This window comes from Trachypithecus francoisi, unplaced genomic scaffold (genome assembly GCF_009764315.1).
Source record: "Trachypithecus francoisi isolate TF-2019V2 unplaced genomic scaffold, Tfra_2.0 Contig00111, whole genome shotgun sequence".
Taxonomy (NCBI): domain Eukaryota; kingdom Metazoa; phylum Chordata; class Mammalia; order Primates; family Cercopithecidae; genus Trachypithecus; species Trachypithecus francoisi.
The window spans coordinates 16,918-42,437 of NW_022680477.1; the positions used below are offsets into that span (position 1 = coordinate 16,918).

At 61.4% G+C, this 25,520-nt stretch overlaps 1 protein-coding gene across 1 annotated transcript in view; it reads right to left on the reverse strand.

Moving 5' to 3' along the window:
• The window catches only part of LOC117099195 (serine/threonine-protein phosphatase 2A regulatory subunit B'' subunit beta-like), a 32,937-nt gene that overhangs the window by 626 nt on the left and 6,791 nt on the right, over positions 1-25,520 (reverse strand). Inside the window, 12 exon segments of the mRNA XM_033238676.1 lie at positions 2,118-2,224; positions 2,291-2,395; positions 2,397-2,413; positions 3,751-3,926; positions 5,103-5,192; positions 5,467-5,515; positions 6,947-7,103; positions 7,549-7,635; positions 8,046-8,120; positions 8,478-8,580; positions 8,811-8,914; positions 16,639-16,824. Of these exon segments, the coding sequence (XP_033094567.1) occupies positions 2,118-2,224; positions 2,291-2,395; positions 2,397-2,413; positions 3,751-3,926; positions 5,103-5,192; positions 5,467-5,515; positions 6,947-7,103; positions 7,549-7,635; positions 8,046-8,120; positions 8,478-8,580; positions 8,811-8,914; positions 16,639-16,824 (1,256 nt within the window).

Consider the following 25,520-nt stretch of genomic DNA (forward strand, 5'->3'; position numbering starts at 1 on the left):
AGCCTCCCCGCTGCAAGGGGACTGTGTCCACAACTGGGTCGTGGTGTCCACGCAGGACCGGAGAACAAAAGCCCGTGACGGAACGCGGTTTCCAAAACGGGGACCACGGCTTAGACAAATGCTACACACACACACACACACACACACACACACACACACACACACACACACACACGGCTTAGACAAATGCTACACACACACACACACACACACACACACACACACACGGCTTAGACAAATGCTACACACACACACACACACACGGCTTAGACAAATGCTACACACACACACACACACCTCCCCCCTCCCCCCCCAGTGGAGGCCACCAGTTCGGTTCCGACCGGAACACAAGCGGTGGGAGGACGGGACGCGCGCTTTCCGTTAAGGTCTGGGCAGTGACCTCAGGCATGGCTCCCGAGAAAGTGGTGCGGCCACCAACCCCACACACAGACCCTCAGAGAGATCCCGTGGGGACACCTTTCCAAGACGCCCCCCACGGCCCGGCGCCGAGCTCCCCGCAGACCTGAGCTGCACCTGCCGGAGCAGACGTGCACACGGCGAAGGCAGTCGACCCATGATAAAGTAGGCAAACCGTAAAAACCCAGGCCCCCGCACTTTGGGAGACCGAGGCGGGCGCATCCCTTGAGGTCGGGAGTTCGAGACCAGCCCGGCCAATAGAGTGAAACCCCATCTCTACTAAAATACAAAAAATCAGCCAGGCACGGTGGCAGCGCCTGTCACCTCAGCTATGCGGGAGGCGGAGGCAGGAGAATCGCTTGAACCCGGGAGGTGGAGGTTGCAGTGAGCCGAGATCGCACCATTGCACCCCAACCTGGGCGACAGAGCCAGACTCTATCTAAAATAAATAAATAAATAAAACCAGGCCCACATAGGGTCACTGGTGAATTCTACCAGACATGGAGGGAAGAAGTAACAGGTCCTGGATACAAACTCTTCCAGAAACTAAGGGGAGAGGACACTGCCCCCGATTGCATGAGCCAGCATTACCCTGACACCCAAGCCAGACCAACACATCCCAAGAAAAGCCGTGGGCCGGGTGTGGGGGCTCCTCGCCTGTGACCCCAGCGCTGTGGGGGGCCGAGGCGGGAGGATCACCCCAGGTCAGGAGTTTGAGACCAGCCCAAGCAACATAACAAGACTGTCTCTAGAAAAACAAAAAATTAGCCGGGCGCTGGGGACAGTCCTGTAGTAATTAGCTGGGTGCCGGGGGGGGGGGGACACCCCCGTAGTTAGCGGGTGTAGGGGGGAACACTCTTGTAGTAATTAGCCAGGCGTGGGACACCCCCGTAATAATTAGCTGGGTGTGGTGGGGGGACACTGCTGTAATCCGAGGTGCTCAGGAGGCCGAGGGTGGAGGATGGCTTGAGCCCAGGAGGCTGAGGCTGCAGTGAGCTGTGATGACACCACTGCCCTCGCCTCGCGGACAGAGCAAGACCTTGTCTCAAAAAAAATAATAAACTACTACAGATAATCTTTGCAAAAAGAATGCAATCCTATACAAGGATCACACGACTAAGATCTATGCTGGGAATACCGGGCTGGCTGAAGATGCCTCAGTGTCATTTACCGTATGGACAGACAGACAGAGGAACACGGAGCGAGAGCATCTGAGACACTCAGCCCCATGTGGGGAAACCTCCCCCGACCAGGAAGAGGCCAGAGCATCCCCTCAGTGAGCGCGCTGACCGCTGGGTGAGGGGAGACGCCCCCACGACTGGGCACCAGGACCCACAAAGCTCACTCAAGCTGGGCGTGGTCTGCCGCGACCCCCTGCCAGCCGTCACCCAGCAGCGTCCGGGGATCTTAAAAGTACCGTTTACACCACTACAGGGTGTGGGGGGCGGGGACAGTGACCGAGTCCCACCCTGCATCCCCGCGCCTCACCTCACTGTCCCCGCATCCCCTCACTGTCCCCGGTGTCCCCACACCCCACCTCACTGTGCCCCGCGTCCCTTACTGTCCCCTGCGCCCCCGCACGCCACGTTACTGTCCCCGCGCCCCCATGACTGTCCCCCACACCCCCTTCACTGCCCCCGCGCCCGTCACTGTCCCCGCACCCCCTCACTGCCCCCCGCGTCCCCCGGCCGCGCGCTCACCCGTCCTCCCAGGGCTCCCCCGCCGTCTCCTCGGCCACTAGGATGTCGTACTCCTCGGCCGCGTACTTCTCCCAGTCCGAGAGCTCGGGGCCGCTGCTGTCACTGTCCTGGGGGAAGCGCACGTGTCACACTCCCGGCCTGCTGCGGCCCCGCCCGCGCACCCCCGCACTCACCCTGAGCAGGGAGATCTGCTCTTTCTGCTCGTGGTCCAGGTACTTCTCGATGTTGAAGAAGGTGTCGAAGAAGACGCTGGCCAGCTTGCAGCGCTTCAGGTCCTGCCTGCAGCGTGATCTTCCCTGCAGGGAGGGGACGTGTCCAAGGCGTGAGCCCGGCCTCACCTTCGGGCCCGGGTGTGGGCTGCTGCGTCGGTCACACGCGGTTAAGGATGCGGCACGAGGCTCCGGGCTCTCCCGCCACGGGTGTGATGGGACAGGCGGGGGCCACAGGGTGTCCCCGGACACTGAGCACCAGGAGAGCCCCAGCCAGGGAGAGGGAGGGCTGCAGGGTGGTGCCCGGGCCTCAGAGCCATTTCCAAAGTGAAAGTCCCAGAGCTGGAGTCTGAGATGAGAAGGAAACCAGGGAGCGCAGATGCGCCCCTTTGCCTTAGCGGCCCTGGGAAAGGCCAGTCCTACTCTGAGTTTGTGACCAGGGCCAGCACCACGGTGTCCAGTCTCACCGTGCAAGAACCTCCTACTCAGGACTTCCCGGCTGGGACGATGGGTGGCAGGGAACAGCCTTGAGGGGAGGAGCCAGAGGGGGTGAGAGGGGAGGAGCCGGGGGGGTGAGAGGGGGGTGAGAGGGGAGGAGCCAGAGGGGATGAGAGGGGAGGAGCCAGGGGGTGAGAGGGGAGGAGCCGGGGGTGAGAGGGGAGGAGCCGGGGGGTGAGAGGGGAGGAGCCAGGGGGATGAGAGGGGAGGAGCCGGGGGTGAGAGGGGAGGAGCCAGAGGGGGTGAGAGAGGAGGAGACAGAGGTGGTGAGAGGGGAGGAGCCAGAGGGGGTGAGAAGGGAGGAGCCAGGGGGGTAAGAGGGGAGGAGACAGAAGGGGTGAGAGGGGAGGAGACAGAGAGGGTGAGAGGGGAGGAGACAGGGTGAGGGGAGGAGACAGGGTGAGGGGAGGAGCCAGGGGGTGAGAGGGGAGGAGACAGGGTGAGGGGAGGAGACGGGGTGAGAGGGGAGGAGCCAGAAGGATGAGAGGGGAGGAGCCAGAGGGGTGCGAGGGGAGGAGACAGGGTGAGGGGAGGAGACAGGGTGAGTGGGGAGGAACCAGAAGGGGTGAGAGGGTTGGACCACCCTGTGTGGCATCAGCACAAACGCGGCAACTGGTCCGTCAGCCGGTGCCGACGTCCCCAGTGAGCCCCGGCCCTGGGTTCTCCAGGCCACCCTCGAGGGGTGTCGACGTCCCGAGTAGGAGGTTCTTGGGCACTGCTGCCCTCGTCACAAACTCGGAGTAGGGGTGGTCCTTTCCCAGGGTCCCCTGCAGCAGGGACAGCGCCTCACAGGTGGACGCATCCCCTCACCCTGGACCATTTTCTCACCACTCGTCCCCTCACCCTGGGCCGTCCTCTCTCCGGTCTGTCCCGTCCTCTCGCCCATCTGTCCCCTCACCCTGGGCCGTGCCCTCAAGGGGCGTCACCTTCGGTCCTCGGCTTGACCAGGTCCAGCATCTGGCAGAGGCAGTCCTGGAAGGGCAGGGCCTCGAAGGCCATGCTGTCCAGCCTTCGGCACTGCTCCTCGTAGAAGTACTCGAGCTCGAACATGGACAGGGCGCCGTCCCCGTCCAGGTCCATGCAGCGGAACCAGTACTCGATGCTGTGGCACGGTGCGCTGTCAGCCCCCGCCCCGGACCCTCCCAGCCCGTGCCCTGCAGCCCCCGGGGCAGCCTCCCAACCAGGCGTGCACGCATCTGCTTGTGCCCTGCGGCCCCTCTGCCGGGCGTGCACGTATCCGCCTGTCCCCTGCAGCCCCCCCACAGGGCGTGCATGCATCCACCTGTCCCCTACGGCCCCTCTGCCAGGCGTGCACGTATCCGCGTGTCCCCTGCGGCCCCCCACCAGGCGTGCACGTATCCGCCTGTCCCCTGCAGCCCCCCACCAGGCGTGCACGTATCCGCCTGTCCCCTGGAGCCCCCCACCAGGCGTGCACTACCGCCTGTCCCCTGCAGCCCCCCACCAGGCGTGCACGTATCCGCGTGTCCCCGCAGCCCCCCCACCAGGCGTGCACGTATCCGCCTGTCCCCTGCAGCCCCCCACCAGGCGTGCACGTATCCGCCTGTCCCCTGCAGCCCCCCACCAGGCGTGCACGTATCCGCCTGTCCCCTGGAGCCCCCCACCAGGCGTGCACGTATCCGCCTGTCCCCTGCAGCCCCCCACCAGGCGTGCACGTATCCGCCTGTCCCCTGCAGCCCCCCCACCAGGCGTGCACGTATCCGCCTGTCCCCTGCAGCCCCCCCACCAGGCGTGCACGTATCCGCCTGTCCCCTGCAGCCCCCCCACCAGGCGTGCACGTATCCGCCTGTCCCCTGCAAGCCCCCCACCAGGCGTGCACGTATCCGCCTGTCCCCTGGCCCCCCACCAGGCGTGCACGTATCCGCTGTCCCCTGCAGCCCCCCACCAGGCGTGCACGTATCCGCGTGTCCCCTGCAGCCCCCCACCAGGCGTGCACGTATCCGCGTGTCCCCTGCAGCCCCTCTGCCAGGCGTGCACGTATCCGCCTGTCCCCTGCAGCCCCCCACCTGGCGTGCACGCATCTGCCTGTCCCCTGCAGCCCCCCTGCCAGGCGTGCACGTATCCGCCTGTCCCCTGCAGCCCCTCTGCCAGGCGTGCACGTATCCGCGTGTCCCCTGCGGCCCCTCTGCCAGGCATGTACATCCGCCCGTGCCCTGTGGCACTCCCCTCCCGACATGCAGGCATCCGCCTGGGGACACACGTCACACGGGCGGCTCCTGGTCCTGCACCGGAACACACCCACACCGCGGCAGGAACCCACCTGGTCGGCGTTTTTTTGTCTTCCTCAGAGATCAAAAACCAGACAAAGTCGGCGTAGCTGATCTTCCCTTCCTTCTGCACTTTTCGGCCTCTAGATCCCAGGGCAGGATGGGAAAGACGCAGACACGTGTCAGGGAGAGCTTCCCAGGCGTGGAGCCCCTGCCCATGACTGGGGGTGAGAGCGACCCCAGTCCCAGCCCTCCTCCTGACCCTCCGGGGAGGAGGGGGAGGCCACGTGGCCAGAGAGCGTTCCCGAGATCCAGGTGGGGTCAGCAGTGCACCTGCACCCCCGCCACGGCCGCCTGGATGCCGGCAACGTCCCCATCTCGGGGCTCGCTCAGGCCCGGGGTCTGAGCCGCACGTACCGCGTGACTGCTCCGGAGAAGATCCTGTCGATCATCTTGGTAGAAATGGCTGGAAAGGAAGGGGGTGGATGGGCAGCCCGCACCGCGCCTCGGCCCCATGTCACGACCCCCCGAGCCGAGCCCGGATGGGGTAAGGACCGAAATGCCCACAGGCGGCCCCGGGGCCCCTGCACAGGCCCCTCCCGGGTGCAGCCACACCTGCCCTTGGAGCGGACCAGGGGAGCACGAAGCTGAGCGTGGTTCCAAACCCGACTTTAACGGGCAGAACATTCAGGCCTCCAAGGTTCTGCTTCCAGAGGCAGAGTGAGGCCTCCAGTGCGATCCCGAAAAGTAACACGTTTCAGCCCAGACTCCGCTAACGAGAGGCAAGAGCAAAGGCACCGTCGCCGTCAGCTCCGGCCCACGAGGTCCCGCAGCCTGGACGGCCATCCCTGCGGTCGCCCGTGTCCCTGGCACGCACAGAGCCAAGATGCTCCCCGCTTCAGGCCGCCCTGCATGACAAACAGCCCAGCCCGGCCGCACCCGCCATCGCCCGGCCGCACAGCCCGTCCTGCCCTGAGACCCAGAGTGGGCACCAGAGGAACAGGGAAAGCCAGGGCCGGGCCCGGGGTTCACGGGGACAGCGAACGCCTGGTTCGGGGCGATTCCCCGCGGTGAGGCTCTGGCTCGGGCCACACGGGCGGCTCTGCCGAGCTGTGCTCTTCTCGCGGCTACTTATGGGGTCCAGGACGCAGGTGGCTCCCTGAACTGGGTACACGAGAAATCCAGGAAACGCTACGTCGGCTCAGGGGCGCGTCCCACGCACGCAGGACGGGGATCTACCGCGGCCACGCGGCCCAGGACCAGCCCCGGGAGACGCGGACGGGCGGAGCCCACATTCCGGAAACCAGGCCTGCGAGTCGGCCGCCCGCGACAGATGCCACCGTGACTGGGAAATACTCTTGGTCATGTGGTTTTTTGGGGGACGGGGGGAAAGCAGACTTCAAGGAATCTTTTAGAAAATTCCAGCCCCACAGGCCACAGGCAGGTTCTCGTTCCTGGAAAGCTCGACGACTCTCAGAGGCGCCAGGTGAGGACACCTGGGAGGCACCGCCTCCCGCGGAGGTATCCCACCGACCTCTAAGCCTGCGCTCCAGCCAGCCTGGGATTGGATGGAAACTGCTCCCGGCCTTGGGGCTGGAACCCGGAGCTCCTGAGGGACGGCGGCTGGTCTGCACGCCCTTGCCCGGGTGTTAACAATAAAGCCCCGCAGAGGTGCAGGCCCTCGGGGCCGGGTGCAGCCGTCTGAGCCTCAGGACCGGCGGCCCACACTGACCCTGCAGACGCCCGGGGCGGAGGCCTGGTGCAGAGGCGCACGCGGGGACCCAGACACGGAGCGGGGAGTGGGGAACGAGAGGCAGCTGCAGACCCGGGAGGCCCTGAGAGAAGAAGGGTCTGCTCGGTGTCCCCGCGCCCCGCCCGCCCCTCTGCCCCTGCGCACCGTGGTCATTGTGCCGCGCCAGGTCGTGCGCGTCGATGAGCAGGTCGTGGTCCGTGTCCAGCTCCCAGAACTTGCAGTAGATGACATAGAAGTGCTCATAGGAGAAGAATTCGGTCAGCTGGTTGATGTCCGCCTCCTCCTCCAGCAGCGCCACATTCTGCCAAAGGACCCAGGAGGCCTGAGCGCGGGGCCTCTGGGAGGACGCCCCAAGTCCGGGTGGCTGCGGGCGGGGGCAGGGAAGGCGGGGCGGGGCCACTCCGAGTGGGGGCAGCTCTGCGGTGGGGGGAGCTCCAGCATGGGGGTGGCTCCCTAGGCGGGCGTGGGCGTGGGGGGGCAGCTCTCAGGGAATGAGGGCTCGGCTCCCCCTGGTGCCCATTACGGCCCCCCCCCCCCACTTCCCAGATCAACCATGGACCCGCAACTGCAGGCGGCGCGGTGTCGGTGCTCACAGGCCTGGGGGTGGGCAGTGAGCGTGGGGGAGGTGGGGAGGGGTGGGAGTGAGGGGCAGGGGAAAGGAGAGGAAGGAAAGGAGGAGTAAGGAAAGGAGGTGAGGGAGGGAGGGACGGGAGGACAGGGCAGGGCAGGGCAGGCGCGCTCAGCACCTGCAGGAAGGAGCTCCTCCGCAGTTCGGCGCAGGTGATCCTGCCGGACCAGGACCGGTTCACGGTGTAGAAGATCCGCTGGATGACCTGCGGGGGCGCCGTCAGTGCGGGGGGTGCGCAGACCCCCCGAGCCTCGCCCCGCACGGAGACCCGGAGCGAGGGGCGCGGCCTTGGTCTCAGCCGCACCAGGCTCGCCAGGGTCCGACGGACGGGGGCAGCGGGAAGGGCCCTGAGGGAGGCGCCGCCTCAGGCTGCGCAAAGCGGGGAGGGTCTGGCCGAGGACGCCCCGGAGCTACGGGGGCCCAGGACAGGTGGGAAAGGGGCGCGGCCACCCCGGAAAACCAGAGTGCCCCCAACGCCGGGCTCCCAGGCACGGCAGACACGTTCCCAGGAAACAGCCGCCTCCTGCCGAAGCTGAAGACCCCGGACGCCGCCCGCCCCACCCCGCGCTGGAACCGCCCCCGGGGCTCACCCCGGCCCCTCTGCTGGGGACCCACCGTGGTGATGTATCGCGAGTGGAACTCGGACGCCTCCTTCAGAAACGACAGCCCCCGGTGTGTGTTCACCACGTCCTGCGGGTGGGAAGACATGAGGCGTGCGGTGTGGACTCCGACCCTCCTGTGAGGGGTGAGGCGTGCCGTGTGGACACGGGCCTTCCCGGGAGGGGTGAGGCGTGCAGTGTAGACGTCGGCCCTGGGCCTCCCGTGACGGATGAGGCGTGCGGTGTAGACGCCGGCCCTGGGCCTCCCGTGACGGATGAGGCGTTTGGTGTAGACGCCGGCCCTGGCCCTCCCGTGAAGTGTGCGGTGTGGACACCGGCCCTCCCGTGAAATGTGCGGTGTAGACACCGGCCCTCCCGCGAGGTGTGCGGTGTAGACACCGGCCCTCCCCTGAGGGGTGAGGCGTGCGGTGTAGACGTCGGCTCTCACCTGCAGGAAGGGGACCAGGTCCTCCTGCACCAGGTAGTTGCAGCCAGGGCTCACGAGCAGATGGACGAACTTGGCCGCCTCGTCGTGGCAGTTCTGCAGGATTCTGGAAGGACAGGATGACTGTGCGCCACCCTCACAGGCGGGAGGGTTTTGACCCCGCAGACGCAGAGTGGAACACGGCAGGCAGCCACGCACAACCCCGGCAGGTCTGTGCCCATGCGCAGGTTTCTCCTCTCACTGTGGCAGCCGCGGGGGGCACCTGTCCTGACGCCACGGGGACCCGGGGACGCCTCCGCCCTCCCGACACAGCCCCGTGCCCGGCCCGGGACTCACTTTCTCCACATGGTGACGAACTTGTGGACAGACACGGAGCCCGTGCGCTCCCTGCCGGCGCCATAGAAGAGCGGCCCCTTCCAGTAGAGGGGGCGGCCCCAGGCCTGGGGCAGAGAGGGCAGGAGTGGGCAGTCAGCGGGGCCTGGACGCCTGCGCACCTGCTGCGCACCTGGCGCCTGACCGAGGCTGCCCGGAGACCCTCTGCTGCAGAAAGACGCAGCACACTCAGCCAGGCACGTCCGGGTGCCGCAAACTCCACTTGGCTTTGGCTCCAGCCTTGGAACCGAGTCAGGAGAGCGGAGCGATGGAGTGCCGGGCACGCAGTTCCCCCGACCAGAGACCACACACGGGCACTGTAACCAGAGGCAGCTGCGTCCCCAGTGTCTGGAAATCAAGCGGCACAGACTAAGAACCAGTATGTGCAGGAAGAAATGGCCCGTCAGCCAGGGAAGTGGTGAGTCTGACAGCGACAGAACATCTTATGGAACGTGTGGGACAGGCCTGCAGCAGCGGCCCATGGCAGGTTCACAGCCTTAAATACACAGGTGAGGAAGGAAAGTTTAAAATCAGTCATCTGCACTTCTACCTCAAAGTAACACACACACGGCAGAGATGGAAGGAAAAAATAGTCAACAGAGAAAATCAAGAAAATCAAAACTGATGATTTGAAAGAGTTCTTAAAAATTAATTCACCCTGCTGGGCGCGGTGGCTCAGGTCTGTCATCCCAGCAGTTTCAGAGGCCGAGGTGGGTGGATCCCGAGGTCAGGAGTTCGAGACCAGCCTGGCCAAACATGGTGACACCCCGTCTCTACTAAAAATACAAAAAATTAGCCGGATGTGGTGGCACGTGCCTGTAGTCCCAGCTACTCAGGAGGCTGAGGCAGGAGAATTGCTTGAACCCGGGAGGCGGAGGAAGGCGGAGGGTGCAGTGAGCCGAGATCGCGCCATTGCGCTCCAGCCTGGGTGACAGAGCAACACTCTGTCTCAAAAAAAAAAAAAAAAAAAAAGAGAGAGAGAGAAAACACCTGTAACTGCAGACTCTGCAAACATCAGAGAGTCAGTGGATGCTCCTGAATCACTTTATGCCTGTAAGTCAGATGACTGTTGAAACAGACTCCCTGAAGAACAGTTCAAGTCAAAAAATAAACGACAATAGAAAATCTGAAAGGACTGTTTCTACAAGAAATTGAATCCATCGTTTGAAACTGTCCCACCAAGAAAATTCCAGCGCCCAAAGGCGGCTCCCATAAGCGGACCACACATTTAAGGAAGAAATCCCACGTGTGTTACCCTGGAGAATAAAAACAAGGGGCGTTTCCCAGTGTCTGCTCCGAGGCTGGTACAGCCTGGACGCGGTCAAGGACGCAGGAAGTCACAGGCCAGTTATCACTAGAGGCAGAAATCCCACACAGAACACACAGGAGCAAGTCCAACTCGGCAGTAATTGAAAAATCACAATAATCATCAGCCAGGAAACCAGAAACAGGACGGACACTCTTATTGTAATAAAGGGTGCTATGGCCTGACTGCCTGGGTCCCGATCTGCGTGTTGAAATCCTCTCCCCCAGGGCGACGGTGTTGGGAGGTGGGGCCTCATGAATGCGATGAGTCTCCTTCTAACGGGCCCCCGAGAGCTCCGTCACCCCTTCCATCCTGTGTTGATGAACCAGGCAGCAGGTCCTCGCCACTGTGCCACACCGTGATCTTCCAGCCTGCAGAGCTGTGAGCAATAAATGTCTGCGGCTGACGAGCTGCCCAGGCTATGGTGTTCTGTGACGGCAGCCTGAATGCTCTAAGACACGGGGCGTCTACGAAACACCCCAGCTGCTCTCAGACAGCGATGACATACGAACGCTTCCTCCCTGTGCCGGACACAAGAGGATCGTGTCACCGCCAAGGCCGCCTTGACGGCCGAGCTAGGGCAGCAGGCAAGAGAAAGGCGGAAAGATGCCACGACGGGGAGGAAGAGGCAGAACCCTCTTAATTCACAAGCAACAAACTGTGTAGACAATCCAAATGCTTACCAAACACGGGAATTAATAAGTATCTTCAGCAAAGCTGCTGCATCCAAGGACGATATGCCGAAATAAATTATTTCAATGTACTGGCAACAAACAACTAGAAAATAAAATCTTCAATAATGCCAACTATCAAAGGCATTTAAAAAAATCAACCTATGAAAAAACGGAACAAAAATCACGCACAGGGCCATGCGCGGTGGCTCACGCCAGTCATCCCAGCACTTTGGGAGGTTGAGGCGGGTGGATCACAAGGTCAGGAGTTTGAGACCAGCCTGGCCAACATGGTGCAACCCCATCTCTCCTAAAAATACAAAAGTTATCTGGGCGTGGTGGTGGGTGCCTGTAATCCCAGCTACTCAGGAGGCTGAGGCAGGAGAATTGCTTAAACCCAGGAGGTGACAGAAAGAGACTGTCTGAAAAAAAAAAAAAAATCACACACAATGTCTACAAAGCAAACTACAGAGCACGGCTGGGTGAAATCAAAGACGAGCTAAACGTGGTGAGGTGGACCTCACTGCGCTGCTGAGTTTACAGACTGCAATTTTCTCTAGACGACTCTGCTGACCCACAGAGTCCACACAATCCTCACCCAGAGTCCACACAGCCGCCAGCCACAGAGTCCATGCAGCCCCCACCCACAGAGTCCACGCAGCCCCCACCCACATGCACCGAGGGCTTGTTGTTTTGGGGTGTGCAGTATACACTGACAGGATCATGTGAAAACTTATAAGGGAACACAAAAGAACTTCCAGGGGACCACGGTGGTGGATGTAAGTCCCACTGCCCCATTTCAACCCTTCCCGTAAAGTCAGGGTATGAAGTCAGTCTCCCTCAGGCACCGCTGGGCTAAGAGAGCAAGGGAAGGAAGTGAGCTGGGGCAGATCACGCAAACTGAACACCGGGGGATCCCAGCCCGAAGGGTGAAAGGCCAGACAGCGGCCCTCCTGGAAGGAAACGAGAGGCTCTGCCGTGGCCAGGGTTTCTTGAACAGGGCACACGTGAACCCCCTGAAAGAAGAGAGCGGCCAGCTGCCCGCCCCGGCCCGGGACTCAGACTCAGCGCCCGGCACGGTGAACAGAATGACAGGAGAAGCCACTGAGACAGAGGCCCAAACATGACAGAGCCCAGACGGGCACTGCCCTCCAGAGAGGGACACTGCCCTCCAGAGAGGGGTGCACGACGGCCGGCAGACAAGGGGGAGTGCGCCCGGCGCTGGCGCTGACGAGGGCAGGGTTCACGGGGCACGGAGAGGTGGCAACAAGAGCACGACACACGATGAGACAGAAAGGACTAAAGATGCCAGGTCGTGCAAGGCTGGCAGGCAGCCGGGCATCCGCGTTGTTGGGGGAAGCAGGACGCCGCACAGCTGCCGGGAAAGCGGCCCACAGGGCGGCTGAGCATAAGGCCCCGAGGCCCGGCCAGGGCATCCGTCCTCCCAGAAGCATACCAGTGGGAAGAGGGCCGATGCCCGTGACAGCCGCACGGATGGGGACGTCGGCTGCTTGATTCACGGTGCCCCGGGGAGAGGAGCCGGATGCCAGAGCAGGGGCTGGAGGAATAAACTGTGGCAGCATAGTCTGGACAGGTGCAGGGTGGGAGTGACCACAGGGGGCATGGGGGAACTTGGAGGGGCTGCATGCCACCGCACAGAGAGCAGTGCAGCGACGGGAAAAGATGCTCTCCGGCTGGTGCACCAGTGGATGACGCAAAGGCAGCCGTGTAGAGCTGGAGGGGCCAGGCCCTGCAGGATGTACAGACACGTGCCAGCTCCCGTGACGAGGATCCTGACGGAGCTCAGCCCTGGCCACCTGGAAGGGTGCCTGGTGCGGCGGGAGGGAACGAGCTGGGTGCCGGGCACTGGGCCCTTGGGCTGGTGCTGCTCTCACGCTTCTGACCTCATCAGGCCGTTCTGGCTCCCGGGCCATGCAGATTTCAGACCCCAAGCACTCAACACCCAGGTATGTGGGGATGTGTCAGCCTTCACATCTGTGCTCCTCACGGTGTGCAAGACACGCCGTAATGACCTGGTGGCACGAACGGAGCATCAGATGTATCCAGTCCTACAGGCTAGCGCCAAGTCTACCCGGTCCTGCAGGCTGGAGTCAAATCTATCCAGTCCTACAGGTTAGAGTCAGATCTATGCAGTCCTACAGGCTAGTGTTGAATCTATCCGGTCCTGCAGGCTAGAGTCAAATCTATCTGGTCCTGCAGGCTAGCATCAAATCTATCCAGTCCTGCAGGTTAGCGCCAAGTCTACCCAGTCCTACAGGCTAGAGTCAAATCTACCCGGTCCTACAGGCTAGCTACAGGGTGATCCTTTTTTTTTCTCCTGAGTCATGGTCTTGCTATTGCCCAGGCTGGAGTGCAGTGTGTGATCCCAGCTCAGTGCAGTCTCAACCTCATGGGCTCAAGCAATCCTCCCACCCTAGCCTCCCAAGTAGCTGGGACCACAGGTACGTGCTACCATGTGTGGCTATTTTTTTTTTTTTTTTGTAGAGTGAAGTCTCACTATGTTGCCCAGACTGGTCTGGAACCCTTGCCCTCAAGCCATCCTTCCGCCTTAGCCTCCCAAAGTGCTGGGACTACAGGCATGACACTGCAACCAGAGACAGCTGCATCCCTGGCATCTGGGTGATTGCCCAGGCTGGTCTGGAACCCTTGCCCTCAAGCGATCCTCCCGCCTCGGCCTCTCAAAGTGCTGGGACTACAGGCCTGATACTACAACCAGAGACGGCTGCATCCCCAGCATCTGGGTGATGAGAACTGAGCGTGGGAGTGCTGGGCACGCAGTCCGCACACCACACCAAACCCAAAAATTACCTCCAAACTAATTAGCTCACAATTAAAAAAAAAAAATCCTGAAGGAAATGGAGATAATCAACTCTAAAATGCAAAAGATACAAAGGAAAGTAGTTTTTCCTACATGTTACAAAATCCTTATCAGAAAGGGAATAACACACCGGATAACCTGATTTGACTCTAAAAGTGTTTTCGTGATCCACACACAGAAAGACCAGCTCTCGGTGGGGCCAGGCAGAGCCGCAGCACGCCCACCCGCACAGCCAGGACAGGGATCGAGGCCGCCAGCCCTGACAGTCCCTTCCGTCCCTCCGCACCCCACCACAGCGACAGCCCCCAGACCTCCTCCCCGTGGCTCCAGTCCACCTTTTCCAGGCCACGGCAGTAGGACCTGGAACTTTTAGGCCTGGCTTCCCCTGCTCAGCGCACGCGTGAAGGAGTCAGGCACGTTGCTCTGTGTGGATCGTCCGCCCGTGTACGGCTGCATCCTATTCCATCACGGCTCTGCTGAGTGCAAAGCAGCTCCCTAAGCAGGAACCACCACCGGGCCCGAGGCCCACGTGATGGTGCTGCTGCAGGGGCATCGCGAGGAGGACCAAGACCCGAGCGTCTACACTCGCACGGGGCACGCTGACACCGACTGACGGGTCTGAGAGGAGAGAGGAGGATGCCACGGCCACGGCTCGCAAGTTCAGCATGACTTCCTCGGCCACTGCCAGAACAAGGGGCAATGTGCAGACATGGAAAGATGCCAGCAAATGACATCGTGGAGCCGGATGAGTCCTCAAGGTCACATGAAGCAGGGCTGGACTCTGGCTCGGAGCCCCCACCCCAATCTCACAGGGAACCGTGATCCTTGAGTGTTGGAGCGGGGTCTGCTGGGGGCTGACTGGGTCATGGCGGTGGACAGTCCCCTGGCTGCTCTCGTGATACTGAGTTCTTGTGAGATCCGACGGTTTAAAAGTGGGTGGCAGTGGCCAGGCGCAGTGGCTCACGCCTGTCATCCCAGCACTTTGGGAGGCCGAGGTGGATGGATCCCTCGAGGTCAGGAGTTCAAGACCAGCCTGGCCAACATGGTCAAACCCCATCTCTACTAAAAATACAAAAATTAGCCAGGCATGGTGGCACACGCCCGTAATCCCAGCTACTCGGACGGCTGAGGCAGGAAAATCGCTTGAATCTGGGAGGTGGTGGTTGCAGTGAGCTGAGATGGTGCCACTGCTCTCCAGCCTGGGTGAGAGCGAGACTCTGTGTGAAAAAACGACAACAAACAAACAAACAAGAAACAGCCTGTGTCCATTGAAACAATTCACGCTGTCGTTAAAAACCTTCCCACAGAGAAAACTCTGTCCCAAATGGCTTCACTGATGAGTTCCAGCAAACATTCACATAAAAATAACACCCACTGTAAACAAACGGCTCCAGAAAAAGTGAATTCTAAGGGACATTTCCCAAGCAACTCCCCGAGGCCAGCATCTCCCCCAGACCAAGCCATCACAAGACAAGGAGACCACAGGCCAGTCCTGCACGAGCACAGACACACCCCCTGCAAGGCCAGGCAATGTGCACCCAGCACATAGGAGAAGTGTGAGACCGTGTGGTGGACCAGGGACCGGCGCTCTCACCCCAAGACCGGGGCTCACCCAAATACCGGGGCTCACCCCAAGACCGGGACTCACCCCAAGACCGGGACTCACCCCAAGACCGGGGCTCACCCCAAGACCGGGGCTCACCCCAAGACCGGGGCTCACCCCAATACCGGGACTCACCCCAAGACCGGGACTCACCCAAATACCAGGGCTCACCCCAAGACCAGGGCTCACCCCAAGAACGGGGTTGCCTTCACACTCAGACGTCTGTCAGGTCAAGACCAGTTCCTCGTGACCCAGCCCGTGCAAGGCCTGGCAATGCACAGCTAGTGCATATGAGGAGCGTCATGTCATTTGTGAAAACCCAGCAATGCTCACCCATCATAGTATATATTGACCAATATCCAGGTGACAGCTGTCGTGGACCAGGGACCGGAGCTGCCTTCACACTCAGATGTCAGTCAGTCTATTCACCTTTTACAGGACCAAAGGAAAACCCCGCTCGCTACACGCAGAAAGACACCTCTGAAAATACGTGTCGAGAATATACTGGACCAACTTCAAGGCACGTTGGTGATTTTAAAATGAGGCCAGGCACGGTGTCTCAGGCCTGTCATCATCCCACCAGCACTTTCAGAGTCTGAGACAAGAGGGCCCTTCCAGCCCAGGAGTTCCAGACCAGCCTGGGCAACGTCGCGGAATCCTGTCTCTACGGAAAAAAAAAAAGAAAAAATCAGCCAGGTGTGGTGGCAGGTGCCAGTGGTCTGGCTGAATGTTTTCGGGAGGGCTGAGGGGGGTGGATCACTTGAGCCCAGGAGGTCGCGGCTGCAGTGAGCTGAGATGATGCCACTGGACTCCAGCCCAGGGGCAGAGTGAGAACCTGGCTCAAAAAAAAAAAGAGTTCCCAGCAAACAAGGAACAGAAAGGGAAGGGGCCTGCGGAGTCTGACGAAGGATGCCATGAAGACATGAGGCAGGGCCGCTGTGCCAGGGGCGGCGTGAGCCCGAGGCAGGAAGGGGCGTGTTCTCTGCGGCTGTCCAGCACCGCAGTGGCGGGCAGCGCCGTGCAGCACGTCAGGGGAGAGACGCAGACGCAGACGAGAAGAGAGAGGCTGAACTGGGCTCGCCTGACGATATCCTGACCGTGCGTCGGAGACTCGGCCGGCTGTAAACAGCGAGTCAACAGCGAGCCGGCAGAGCTGATGAGTGAGTTCAACTCGGTCAGAAGATGCCAAGTCCACACCCCCACCTCAGCCGCTCCAGCCTCTCCACCTCACCCTCGCACGCCGGCGGCACCCGCCTCGGCCGCCCCACCTCACTCTCACGCGTGTGACGGGCACCCGCCTCGGCCGCTCCGCCTCACCCTCTCGTGCCCGCAGTACCCCCTCGGCGGCTCCACGTCACACGGGTGACACGCACCTTGGCCACCAGGCCCATGTCGTCCATGGTGGCCCTCTCGTGGGGGAACCGGGCGAAGGTGCTCTCGATCTTGCTGATCACGGCGTCCACGTTGAGCGAGTCCTGCGGGCGTCCTCTGGGGAAGTAGAAGGTCGGAATGCTTTGGCTCGTGGCCGGGGGCAGAGGCTCTTCTTTCCGCGTCTGAACCTGAAGAGTCACAGACAGCGCTGGGTTAGAACCCGGGAGCGTCGAACGCCTTCCCCACCCGGACAACACCAGGGGCTTCTCTGGGGCCGATGGAGCCGAGGCCGCCGGACCCCGGCTGGGAGGGGTCACGCTGCAGTCCCTGTCGGGGACCACACGGGCACTGCCCTGAGGGGCCACCTCCGCCCAGGAGGCCACACGATGCTGCCACGGACCCCACGCTGGGTGGCTGCTCTGCACCACGGAGCCCCCACAACCTGAGAGGTGGACACTGCGTCCTCCTCCATCAACTGCCCAAGGGACGGGGCCACGTCCTCCTCCTCCAACGACCCAGGTGATGAGGCTGTGTCCCCCTCCTCCAACCACTCAGGGGACAGGCTGCATCCTGTGCCACCAGCTACCCAGGGGACGGGGCCGCGTCCTCCTCCACCACATGCCATGGAGGAGGGTCCGGGGAGGAAGTCCCCATATACCAGTGGACCACAGCTCACGGCCTCTGCAGCCACAATCCTGACTGCCGGGATCACGCCAGGCCTGGGTCCAAGCTCCAGTGTCCTCACAGAGAACACAGCCCACCCTGCTACTCCCACAGGACGCTCACCCCAGGTCACAAGGGCCACAGACAGCGCCCCAACTGTCCCCACCCCGCTGTCTCCACAGGACCCTCACCCAAGGTGAGACTCTGTTGTTTTTCTGTGATCCCCCATCTAGGAGGAAAGAGGCCGCCTCCGTGACCGGGGACGGAGCAGGTTTCCCGCAGCAGGCGCCGACGGAGCGCTCCTTCCGCAGAGCTTTATCGGAAGGGCACCCCCTTCCGTGTGGGCTCTCGGGCTCCCGGTTTTGGCCACATCATGATGACCTGGGCACACAAACCAACCCTCCTGCTGAAAACTGGCAAGACCCCTGGACGGCATGTTCCACAAACGTCTTCCAGACGGCACCCCCGGGCTGGCAGGAAAGAGGGACATCTCAGGCCACGGCTGCCTGGAAGGAGGAACCCAGGGAAGCCCGGGGAGCCGGAACAGGCTCTGCCTGCAAAAGCGTGGGCCCAGCGGGCTCACCCGACATCTCTCCGTCTTGCAGGGCTCCGGGGAAGAGGAGGTAAAACCCAGGGTCCTCCGGGGAAGGTGCCCTAAGTACGGCGCCCACAACACGTCACCTTCAGTGGCAAGAACTCCAAGCAAGTCCCCAGCGCACTTCCGGCCCCAGGAAGCAAAGGGAAGTTGCAGCCGTCACCTGGGGCTGCTTGTCACCTGCGGCTGCTCGTCACCTGGGGCTGCTCGTAGGAGGCTGGGCAGGGCGGAGCTCTCCCCCGAGAACTTATGGCGACAGCCAACTCTCCGGCAGGTTTGCAAACCAAACTTACGTCACCAGGATGGTGCGAAACCCTCACACCGGCCGGGCACAGTGCCTCATGCCTGCAATCCTGGTGCTTTGGGAGGCTGAGGGGCGCAGGCGGCCTGAGCGGAGGAGTTCGAGACCAGTCTGGGCAACACGGCAAAACTTCGTCTCTACTTTAAAAAAAAAAAAATTGAAAAAATCAGCTGGGTTTGGTGGCACACGCCTGTCATCCCAGCTACTTGGAAGGCTGAGGCAGGAGAATCGCTTAAACCCGGGAGGCAGAGGGTGCAGTGAGCTGAGATCCGGCCGCTGCACTCCAGCCTGGGTGACAGAGCGAGACTCCATCTCAAAAAAAAAAAAGAGAGATGAACACGTAGACACGTTTAGACCAGAATGTACAGAGTATGCGTGCCATTAACAGACATTAACAGACCATTAACGTGCCATTAACAGACACCCTGTGAGGCCAAAGCTGAGGAAACGCAGCCGGGAGAAGCCTAGAGCTCCCAAAGGGAAGGTTGGAATTGAAAGAAGGGACGAAGAGCGGTAATGAGTGGGAAACATACGTTCAATTCTTAAAAAAAAAAAGCTCAATACAACAACAGCGTGTCAGTCAAATGGTGACTGGATGAGACTGTGCCTGTCTGTGAGTTGGAGGAAAAGATACTGATTAATATTAGGCTTTGAAATATTTAGTTGACATTCCTTTTTTTTTTTTTTCCTTTAAAGAGATGGGGGTCTCACTATGTTGCCCAGGCTGGTCTGGAACTCCTGGCCTCCAGCGATTCCCCGGCCTCAGCCTCCCAAGGCGCGGGGATCACAGGTGTGAGGCACCGTGCCCGGCCAGCCGCCGACATCTGTGGGATAAATGGTGAGCTCGTAGAAAGCGTGTGACCCCAACGAGAGACGAGGTGACGGAGCTGAAAAAGAGCGGGAGACAGGGATGCAGGATGAGATAGTAAGAGTCCATCGCACGGACGAGCAGACGACGTGGACATCAATGAACCAAGTGTTCCGGTTACAAGACAGAGATTCGGCGGCAGAAAGAAAACAGCATTCACGTATACGGGAGATACAGAAAACAGAAGGACAGAGAAGATATACATGGCTTAAGGACCCAGAGGCTACACATTTTTTTGAGGTGGAAAAAGAGCAGACAGCCAGTAAAGCTGGGGTCGCTGTACTAACGTCCATGAAGTGACACAAGGTGATGGACAGACCTGGAGACGGACAGGCCACCGCAGAACGCTGGAGAGGGCGGTCACGGGAGGACAGGATGACGCTAACTTTATCCGTGCCTGACATCGCAGCCTTGGCACCGATCAAGTAAACACCACTGGACACACACTCAGCACGCCAGGAAAGGAAGAGAACACCCACCCCCAGGCACCGACACAGGGATGGCTGCGCCCACCCACCCTGGGCACTGACACGGGGAAGCTGGGGCCACCACCCTGGCCACCGACACAGGGAAGGCCGGGACCCCCACCCTGGGCACCGACACGGGGAAGCTGGGGCCACCCACCCTGGGCACCAATAGACGAGAGACGGAACAACAAACAACACAGCCACCCCATGCGGGCACGGGAGATTGACAAGTTTAATCTCACGGACAGAAATAGACTCAGCCCCAGCACAGCTGCAGAGCACACACTCTTTTCAACACACACAGCGCACTTGGGAACTGGCCGCCTCTGGGGCCCAGCAGCAGGTCTCAGTGGATTCTGAAGGAATCACAGGGACTGCGGCCCTGCCCCGAACATAGCCGGGGAGGCCAGGCGTCCGCGGTAAACACAGAAGGAGCAAAAACAGCTGCCTGTGCGGGGAAGAAGAATTCTAAAGTCAGCTGCCTCTTCATTAAAAGTTCAGACAAACCAGAGGGGCCTCGGGCGGCCCGGTCACCCACGTTCAATCCTCCTCAACATGTGTACTTTATAAAGCGCTTCGTAAAGCACCCGCCACCCAAAGCACGCTGATAAAGGCGACGCCCTGCCTCCCGACAAGCTATTTCTGTTGAGGACACTGAGAAGGCAGCTCCCTGACTCATCACAATTCCAGAAGTCACAGATGTGTGTCGCCCTCCCAGAGCACACCCCCAGTTTTGCAAAACACGTCCATATACGACCGAAACACCGACGCCGCCTGTTTTTACGTGCGCTTCCTGGGTGCAGGTGAGTCTGAGAACACAGGCCACGTGCAACTGCCATACGTCCTCTCGCGACACCCGCCGCGGGCAGGACCCCCGCGTGTGCAGAAGGTGCGCACAGCAGGCAGGGCGCGGTGACCAGCAAAAAGGACCCTCGCCCCAACCCCAGCAGGACCAGACACCACGGTCAAGGCCACAGAGGAGGTGCCAGAGCAGCAGGGGGCCGGCGGAAGGCACGCTCCGTAGAGGCTGCAACGCACAGCCGTGTCCCCAGGAGCCCCCCACTCTGCAGCGGGAGGCGGAAGCGTGGGAGGCTGTGGGATGGGATGGAGGGGTTCGGCAGGGACCCACACTCATGGATTCCAGCTGAGCCTCTCGCCCACCCAGATGGAGGCCACCCCCTGGAAGGCAGGGCCCGCTGCAAGGTCTGAGCATTCTTCTCTGCCCAGCACTCGACTCCCAGGGACGCTCTGCGAGGGCTGGTAGAGCACTGCCAGCCACACCTGCAAACCACATGCTGGACGGCTAAACACGCAGTCAAAAAGGTCGGTGTTTACACAGAGGAGCCGTGCACGGAGGCGAGAGACTCAGGCCCCGCACATGCGTTTAAAAATCCCCTCTCTAGCAAAGACGGAGAACTGCTGTGGAGGGATCAACACGGAAACGCAGCAGGTCCAGGTGCCTGAGTCGGCCACAGCTCACGGGGCTCACATTCACTCAGACACGCGACTGCAGCCGAGCCACGGGGCCTCGACGGACGCCGAGAGACACTGGGGGCGCCCTGCACCCACACCTGCAGCCCAGGCGCTGGCACCTGCACCCACGCTGCAGCGCGGTGTCAGTCTCCACGGAGCTCGGAAGGCTGGGCTGGGAGACGTGGGGGTCATTCTGTCCACCAGCCAAGGGGTGACGGTGGATGCCGGGCACCACAGCGAGGGGAGGATCGGGCGCCCTCCCTGCGTCCACAAGCCCCCTGGTGGATACTCCTGAGCTTGGTCTTCTGTGTGGACGTTCCCACCCGGGCTTCTGTTTCCTGTGAACCCCCCTCGCTGCGGCTCCCTGCCAGGTGGGGAACCCAAGCTCTACCTTCTCCCTGCCACTGCCCAGGGGGTGCCATCCCGGCCAAACCAAAGGCTGCAAGGGTTCTGGCGACCAGGGGCCCTGGGAGGGGAATGGCACGAGCTCTAGCGGTGAGAGCAGCAGGTGCGTCAGGGATGCCCAGAGCCCAGGCTGTCACCACACCGAGGTCGGCTCCAACCACCACGGGGCTGCCGCGTTGGGGACGGTGCTTTCGGCCGTGGATGGTGCTGTTCAGGGTCTGTGCGTCCGCCCGAAGGACCCGGTGGGGACGCTGGACAGGGTCTGTGTGACCAGGACAGGTGAAGAGGAGCATCTGTGCTGAACCACTGTGTGGGGAGCGGGAGAGTCACTCCCCAGGCGAGGAGGGCCAGGCTGGGGCGGCACAGCTGTCCTGGGCTGGGAACAAGGTGTGAGCTGTCCTGCTGTTGCCCGGGGACAGAAGGCCCGAGAATCCCTGGGCACAGGCGCAGGCAGAGTGGCTCCAGCAAGAAGAGCTCGGCCAGGCAGCTGCACGGCCACGCTCCAGGTACACGCTGGGTTCTACAGTGAGAGCGTGTACCGTGTAACATGCTATCGTCACACGGGGCTCCTGGACCCACGGCGAGAGTACGTGTAACACGCTATCGTCACACAGGTGTCTCCCGGGACCCACGGCGTGAACACATGCTGTTCCCCTCCCAAGGTTGGCGGTCGCTGACCCCCCCCTCCCGGTTTGGTTTGGCAAGGATGCCGGTGACTGGGAAATGGGCAGTGACAGGGAGGAGGAGGAGCCTGGGTTCACCAGCCGGGCAGGGAGCATCTGCCAGGGGGTTTGCAGGAACAGAAGCACAGGCGGGACGTCTGCACATTCGGAAGACCAAGCTCAGGAGCACCCACCAGAGGCTTGTGGGTGGCGTCTACGTTAGCTACAGAAGGCTGTGCCTGTCACAGGACCCCTGAAACAGCACCGTGCTGCCCAGCCTGCAGCGTCCCAGGGCGGAGGCGCGGCACCCAGACACATCCAGTGGCTCCAACACGGATGCTCCCTGACAACCCTCCTGAGGGTGTGTCCAACTGGGGGAACCTGACAGAGCCCACGTTCATGCGGGGAGCGAAAGCAGCCAGGAAACGCCCCCTTCTCTCCCAACACCGCCCCCACAAATACCCCAAAATAAGCCTGTAATTCCTCCACCACCCGTCAGACAACACGCATTTCAGACGATGTCTGTCCTCACTCCCGAAAAACGTGGAAACCGATTTTCCGTAAAATGAAGCAAAACTTATGTAAACGGAGTATTTTCACGGTTTCCCCTGCCTCCTGGAGGTGGACACACAGGTGCATCCTCGCCGCAGCCCCCGCAGGAGAGCCAGGGGCCCGCCGCAGGGCAGAAGAGTTTCTTCATCCAGCCACGTGCGAGCTCATCACCTAACTGACTCTGCAACCAGCAGACACGCACCTCCCACCGTCTAAAGCAAATACTGCACGAGGCTGATCTCACTCTTAGGGTCTGCAGGTTAAGAGCATTTTAAAGAAACCGGCCTCGCCCTTATCCACTTACAGGCAAAATGTGAAAACCTGGAAGACAAAGGTCAGACAAAAACTCTGAAGGCGTGTAAACGTTGATGTGATCCGAGAGAAAAAACGTCAATGAAAATATCAACAGCAAGGGGGTCTCCCTCCCCCTTCAAGCAGGACGCTTCGGTTCAAGTTGAGGTTTAGGCCACTAGTTCCAGACGCCTGGAACTGAGTGTGAAAAGCGGGTCTGATGGATCACTTGGGTGTGAGAGCGCCCGCCACGCACACCCTGCCTGGATGAGATTCGGATCCGATTCGACCACAGCCAAACCCTACGTTCTGAAATTATATCGAGGCTGTCACGGGAAGACTCTTACACGTTTAAACCACCTGGTACGCGTAGAACTAACTTACACAATACACACGGGGCACAGACACAAATGTTGCTTCCCTGAGCACTAAAGAGAACGGAGATTAAATTTCAAAGCCGGCTGCGGCGGAGGCTCACGCCCCTAATCCCAGATCCAGGTGGGTGGATCACCCGAGGTCAAGAGTTCAAGACTGGCCTGGCCAACAGGGTGAAACCCCCGTCTCTACCAGAAACGCAAAAATTAGCTGGGCCTGGTGGCGCACGCCTGTCCTCCCAGCTATTCGGGAGGCTGAGGCAGGAGAATCACTCGAACCCGGGAGGTGGAGGCTGCTGTGAGCCGAGATAGCGCCGCTGCACTCCAGCCTGGGCAGCGGAGAGACAGCGTCTCCATATAAATAAATCATAAATAAAACTAAAAACAAATAAATTCCAAAGCCCGCAAGTGACTGCATAAAAGCACGCTGCATAAATAGCACGGTATGTGAGTGATATCTCAACCGACTCTTTTAAATCAGCTAGCCAGTGGGAAGGAATGCTGGGTATTGCAATAACGCAGGGGAAGTTTCACCCGCCCGACGCCTTGACAAAGGGTGAAGGAGTTTCCTGGCGTTTATTACCAGCAGTGCAAGGTGTTATTCAAATTCAAAAAGTCTGTCTGCAGCGAGCCCTCCCAGGCACTGACAGTTCTCACCCAGCCCGCCCTTGGTCGATCCCAGCAAGGCGCGCACTCACAGCCCAAACTCCCGGGAAAGAAGCGGGGGCTCTTTCCAAAGCCCGGGTTTCCTAACAAGCTTGGCACAGCCTCCCAAGGAGCAGAACCCAGTTTCCGGCGGCGTGAGGCCCGAGCGGGTCCCCCGCGCCCGCAACTGGTGCTGAACATCTGGCGTTCCGGCCCCGCCACGCGACAGCGGGTGCACGGCCGTCAGTGGCAAGGGGGTCCGCGCGGGGCCGGGAGGCCTCGCCCGGTGTGGGGCACCGCGGAGCACCGCGGGGCTGACCTGCTGGAAGGCCTTCAGCCGCTTCTTGAACCGCGAGGGCAGCACGAAGTCGCAGCCGCCGGCCACCGAGGCCGGCTCCTGGCGCAGGTCGGGGACCTGGCGCAGCGAGAGCTCCCGGAGCCGCATGCCTTCGGCGCGCAGGGCTCTCCGCGGGCCGGGCCGGGGCCAGGGCCGGCGGGGCGCTGCAGGCAGAGCCCGGGCTCAGCGCGCTCCATGCGTCGCCCGCCAGGCGCTCTGGGGCCGGGGCCCGCGCCGCGCGCATTCCTCAGGCTGAGGAGGGCTCATGGCGCCGGGGGTGGCGGCGGCCGCCCCTCCTGACCCGCCACTGTGCAGACCCGGCCGCCCCCGGCGCTGCTCTCCTCTCCTCCTGCTGTGCTCCCTGCACTGCCCTCCGCTCCCCGCGGTCCTCTCCTCTCCTCTCCCCGTTCGCTGCGGGCTGGGCCGTCCGGCAGGGCAGGGGGCGCTTTCTGCACCGTCACGTGGCTCGCCCTGGAGCGCGCATCAACAGGTCCCGGAGAAGACAGCCTGGGGACCCAGTGGAAGGCGCTCCCCCTGAAGAAATAAGGTCTCCCCCTGCCCCACAACAATAGCAGAGCTGGCTGCAGGCTCGGTGCCGGCTCCGGCTCGCCCCTCCAGAGCCCAGGGCGCGCCAGGTGCAGCTGCGCCTCCACAAACACACGCACGGCAGGCCCCAGGAGCCCCAGCATCAGGGCATGCCTGCCTCTCCGCCCCTTCCCACACTTGAAGAGTTTCTAGAATCCAGCTAAGCTGCATGGGCATCCAGGATCTCGTCCTCTCTGCCGCTGCTCACTGTGGTAACTGCACTCGCTTGCGATGGTATTTAGGACAAGAAAAGAGGGGCGGTGGAAAAGGGGGACGGGAACGTTAACTGAGGATGAACTGACATTCCGGGGCCTGCACCTGCATCCCACCGGGAAGGAGATACCTTGGGGATGAGGGTCAGAAACTGGCCACATCCCGGCCAGGCCAGACGCTGTCAGCAGAAAGCCTCCTGGGTCCCCGATCAGGAAGGTCCTGCGTGACCGCCTGTGTCCGTTACAGTCAATGCACCTCCTTGGACGGGTCATGATCACCCCGAGTCAACCGTGCACTGGGCTCTCCCGCTGCCGCACACGCTGTTGAGTCTGCAAAAACGCAGGATGACACAGATCTACCACTGTGGGGTCATGCAGAGGAGTTTCCCTGCCCCGAAAAACGTCGGTGTGGCACCCACGCACCCCTCCCTCCCTCCTAACCCTGCCAACCCCC